At 26.9% G+C, this 6,096-nt stretch overlaps 1 protein-coding gene across 1 annotated transcript in view; it reads left to right on the top strand.

The window, feature by feature from the left end:
* The first annotated feature begins 440 nt into the window (after positions 1-440).
* The window catches only part of LOC105623601 (sulfatase-modifying factor 1-like), a 14,706-nt gene continuing 9,050 nt past the window's right edge, over positions 441-6,096 (top strand). The window contains exon 1 of the mRNA XM_012204988.1: positions 441-978. Within this exon, the coding sequence (XP_012060378.1) occupies positions 441-978 (538 nt within the window). The remainder of the gene's footprint in view (positions 979-6,096) is intronic.

Raw genomic sequence — 6,096 nt, 5'->3', positions numbered from 1 at the left:
ATATAGTATATACACACATATATATATATATATATATATATATATATATATATATAATTTATGTAATAGAAATATTAATACACTTGTAAAAATGGATGTAATATATCCTTAATGTTAATACTTTTAAGCAAAATAAACGTCGCAAAATAAAATGCGCATGTAAGATTGCAGAGATGAATTTTTCTGAACATAGTTTGTGAATGTAGCACAATTACAAAAAACCAAATATCGATTTATTATCTTCTTAAAAAGTGAACGTATGTACCCTCAGAAAAGTGGATCTTGCTATGTAGTTCACATCCACTTTTTCAGAGGGCAGTAATGCGTTTTATGGTTACAGGTTAAACCGTGATGTCCTTTCTCAGGTTTCTCTCTGATACAACTGTAAAGAGTCTATTATAAAACTTGTGACTTGTCTCATGATTGGAATAATTTAGATCATGTTTTATTATACTAAAATGACTGTCTTGAACTTCTATAAAGTTCAAATGCTAATCGGATATTTTTTCTTGTACGTAAATGCTGTGCAGGATAATAGTAACTGTCAGTGCAACAAATTGAATCGGCAATTACTTTTTAGTCCCCGAGAAAAATATTGTACTGTGAATAACATTAAATCCAATACAAATAACGTGATCGAGGAGAAAATAAAGAAAATGGTTAAAATTAACGCCGGTACATATTTTATAGGAACGGACAATCCAGTTTTTGTAGCCGATGGAGAAGGACCAAAACGCGAAATAGTATTAGATAATTTTTATATAGATAAATTTGAAGTGAGTAATAAGGAATTTATGATGTTCGTAAAGGCTACTGATTATATTACCGAAGCAGAAAACTTTGGGGATTCTTTTGTCTTTGAGGGCCTCTTAACACAAACTACAAAAGTCAATAAAGTAGTTTCTCAAGCTCCTTGGTGGTTACTTGTGAAGCAAACCTCGTGGCAACATCCAGAAGGTCCCAACTCGAATATTACTTGTACGTATAAAAATAAAAATGATGGCAATTATTTAGAACCCCTCCCCCCTAAAATCTTAATAAAAATATACATTCGATTGCATATTCACTTAAAACGAAAGAATCTGGCAGAAAAACGCGGCGATCTACCTCGTGAATCAAGTTATTAAGTATTAGTCCGGATTTATAATTGGTTTTTAAGCCTTAAGCCATAAGAAATTGATCAATTACAATTGAATGCGAGAAGAATAGATTGTATTTCTTGTGGCTAAAATTCGAAATTTTAGAAGATAAGATATCTGTCATCCCGATTTGATACAGCGCTATACTTACGTTCTGCTTTAATTACACAAATTCTCTGCTTTACAAACATAAATTCATTGCTTTAAAAACACAAATTCATTGCTTTAAGAATACAAATTTATTGCTAATTAGCGATGAATTTTTGTTTTTAAAGTAGTGAATTTGTGTTTGCAAAAGAAAATTTATGTAATTAAAACAGAACGTATACACAGCGCAGGATTGCGTTCAGAATTGTCGTCCGGATGCACCCAAATGTTATTTATAATGCAATCTGGAAACACCACGTATAAAAATATATTACTATAAATATATACTAGTGTCACTGCTATTGTAATAGTAATAGTATTGATATTCAATAATGTCACAACTGACATCAATAATATCACTATTCTGTTTAAAAAATCCGATAAAAAACAATAGAAATTTATAGAAATTTGATAAAAATCTTATATAATTTTATAGGACCTATCTATCAGACATTAAAATCACGACAGATAAAAAAGTTATAAATTTCTATCGTTTTATATCTTAAATAAAATATAGAATACTTATCGAATATCACAAGCTTTTCTATGATCCTATCATTATTAAATCAGATAAAGAAATAAATGAAAGGATGTTTATGAACTTATATAATTTAATCTCTATGTGTTTGAATAAGATAGATGTCATAGAAAAATTATTGTATCTTATCGTTAGCAATATAATGTGACATTCTTCAGATCATTGAACAATTATTTCACAGATTTCAGCATACATAACAAAGCTGTAAAGTTTTATAATTTTGTATCTTATTTTATTTAAACGATAGAATAATTACCTGTTAAGCTAGCCACTCCCCCCCCCCATTTCGCACTTTAGCACCTAATTAACACCTAATTAACACCTAATATTGGTATTTGTTAGAATTCATTTATCACTGGTGGAGGGGCTAGCTTAACAAGCGTATAATTAACTTCTACATAAACTTCTTACATACATAAACTTCTCTGTCACATTATCTGATTTAATATAAAATGAGTGACAGGATGATATATATGAATCTATACAATTTAATTCAAAAACGTTTCTTATATGTTTAAATAAGGTAGATATTATAGAATTAGGTAGATATTATAGAAAAATTATTCTACTGTTGTTATATGATTAAGTATTCATTTAAGTCATTGAATAATTAATTATATTATATTTAATAATTTATAAATGTCACATTATATTGTTAAGGGTAAGATGCGATAATTTTTCCATAACATTACCTTATTCTAGCATATAGAGACATTTCTGGACTAAATTATATAGTTTCTTATATATAATATTATAAATTATATCGTTTTTAATCGTAATTTCAGATTATTTACCTGTTTGATAAATTTTCTATATTTATCTATCATTTTCGTTATATAGTTCAGATACCGTTTTCTATCTGGTCATCTTTTATTAAAATTAATAATATGCTATTGTATTTTTTAATCGTATAATTCAGATTATTCGTCTAAAGTATGCAACATATTTTTTTTATTTCTGTATCGTTTTTGTATTGTACAACTTAAATGTCGGTTTTAATCAATTATTTTAGTCGTGTTTCAAAATTAGTAATATCATATCCTCTCTCTTAATCGTAAATATGAATTATGACTAAATTTTAGATTCTACAATTTACAAACTAAAAATACGAAAGAATATTATTAATTATTAATTTTCATAAAGTGTAACAAGATAGAAATTGTTTAAAAACGATACGAAGCTATATGATAAAAATGATAGAGAAATATAGAAAATCTATATCAGGCAAGTAATCTAAAATTTAAGATTAAAAAACGATATTTAAAGTATATGATAAATATAATATAATGTTTATAAGAACTGTGCAACTATAAAGCTAAAGTATCCAGACGAGCGTGCGATTATAGCTCAACGTTAGAGTGTTAGACTATCATCCCATAGGTATTAGGTTCGAATCCCGTCAATTCCGATATGCGTTTTCAAAAATTGTAAATTTCCATGCATAATTGTAATTAATAAATTGCATGTAAAAATATAAATCAATTCCATAAAAGAATAATAAAGAATAAGAACTGTATTTTAATAATTATAAAAAGCTTTTTTTAAAAATAATATGAAATTTACAATTAAAAAAATATAATACTATTAATAATGATAAAACATGACCAGATAGAAATTGATTAAAAACGATATCTAAACCATGCGACAAAAACGATAGAGAAATAAAGAAAATCTATCAGATATTTCAGATAAACAACCTGAAATTTACGAATCAAAAACACGATTTAATCAAATAGAGTTTTTTCTTATCTGATTTTATTAGACTTTTTAAGGTGCCCTGGTGAAAATTTTTCTCGTAATTCTTATGAATTGGAACATTTTTCAGAAATACTCAGAAATATTTGGAAAGTTTACATCTTCTCTCAGAATTTTTTTATACAAGTGAATTCTGAAATATTCTAAAATTTTCTCATCTCATAATTAAAAATATTTTTTAATTTAAATAATATAAAAAGAGGTTATAAACCATTCAGAATGTTATGTGAGTAAAACTTCTAAACAATCAAAATTATATGACAGACGTTTCGACATGATCTCTATCAGGATCATTCTCAATGTTGAATTATAATTTTAAATTGTTACCGATAACGGTGCAAGATGCTCGCAAATTGATCATATTATATAATGAATGCATGTTGTGGAATTATGTATGTCAGGAAAGCCTTGATATCAAGCAATATTCATGTAGGAAACTTAAGTCGCATACAGAAGTCACATATGATAGAATATCTTATATTCCCCCACCCTAAACTTCTCCTCAAAAATACAATCGGTTGACACAACGAATTCAATGTGAAATTAATGTACAAACGCTTTATATTTCTTGTATAACTGCAATTAAATAATGTTTGATCATCCAAATAAAATAAAATAAAATAAAATAATTGAATACAAAGTACACATTGTTTAACTATATGCGACTTATATCAAGTTTCTTACATGAATACTACTTGGTATCAAGGCCTTTTTCTATCATAATTCCACTAGCCAACATGCTATTACATGCTATTACATGCATTCATTATATGATTAATTTTTTAGCATCTTGCACCGTTATTAACAATTTAAAATTATAATTTAACATTGAGAATAAATATTTACGTCTGTATATAAATTTTGATTGTTTAGAAAAAAGTTTTACCCACATCTTGAATGATTCATATAGCTCATTTTCATTATTTAATTTTTTTAATTATTGAACTGTTATTCTTTATTGAATTAAAAAATTTTTTAGATTCTATAACATTTCATCAGAAATTATACTTACAAAAAATCTTAAAAATCTTACGATATTTTATAATTAACATATATGAAGAATTTTGAGAATAGATGTAGATTTTCTGAGAAATGTTCCAATTCGTATAAAAAATGTAAGAAAGTTATATTGGAAAGCTGTCTGGAAAGTTCGTGCTGCAAAAGATTTAAATTTAAATGAAATTAATCTTCTGCATTTCAATTTTCCTTCAAAATCGGCATAAACTTTCCGGACAACCCAATAAAATTGTATAGAAATTCTGAAAAATTATATAGAGATTTTGAAAAATTCTGAGAAAAATTTTTACTAGGGTACTGAAATGCAATAATCACTGCTGAGTCAGTAGTGTTACTACTGTAGTAATATATGACGGACGTAACATAGAACTATTTTCAATAATTGTAATATTTGATATAAAAAATTTATTAGAGTAAAAAATACATAGCATTAGAATTAGTAGATATTATTTCAGCTAATAGAAATAATATTTTACAGTATTATTAAGCACAAATTATCATAGATACCATCATTTCTACATTATAATTATATTTAATATTAATTATTTTTTTTTATATGTGTTCCGTCTCTTTCACAACATCTTTGACCAGATATGTTACGTCCATTAGCATTATAGAAGTAGTTTTCATACAATCGTAGAAGCATGCTAAATAGAAGTACAGATTCAGGTAGGTGATCGCATGGGAGCATTATAAAATTAGTTCTCGAATTCATAAAGGAAACTTCTTTTTTATTATAATTTCGTGTATTCTCTGAAATATACTAATAATCAATGATACTTATTTTCAGAATAAAACTCCAATGAAATTTTAATGAAATTTCCTCCACCACTATTATACTACTAGTGACACTACTTGTCGAATTTATTTATTGCATTAATGACAGTAGTATATTTTTAGACGGGACAGTAATGTCTTGGTGCTAACATATACAAAGGTAAATCAAATATAAATCGAAATTATTATTTTTTTAATTTATTGAAGCACCATAGAGATACAAAAACGTATAAAGTTATTTCTTTATATAATCTCCGGATTTAGAAACTCATTTTTCTTAAAGAATAGATAGGTTTTTTATTCCGCTATCGTAAAATAAAGGTGGTTGTGACACCAGTCGATCGCGCACGAACGACAATAACATCATCTTCAAATCTCTGCTCTTCAAATAGACCTGCTTCTTTAGTAGTCCAAACAAATGATAATCACAGGGCGATAAATCTGGCTTGTAATGAGGATATTCTAATGTAATCCAGAACAAATTCTCAATTTTTTGTCGAACTGGGACAACTATATAAGGCCGGGCATTGTCTTGCAGCAGGATAACGTCTCGTGGATGGAATTGGAAATTCGCGTCTTTTCCGATGATGTCAGTTTGTTTCGTTCCAAAGTTGACAGTAGTATGCGGCGTTTACAATACGACGTTCAGGGAGAAAATTAATGTACAAAACTTTAAAACTATATATATATATATATATATATATATATATATATATATATATA

This window comes from Atta cephalotes (genome assembly GCF_000143395.1).
Source record: "Atta cephalotes unplaced genomic scaffold scaffold00060, whole genome shotgun sequence".
In the NCBI taxonomy this organism is placed as follows: Eukaryota; Metazoa; Arthropoda; class Insecta; order Hymenoptera; family Formicidae; genus Atta; species Atta cephalotes.
The sequence above is the reverse complement of the archived record's forward strand: the minus strand, read 5'-3'. Positions and strand labels throughout refer to the sequence as shown.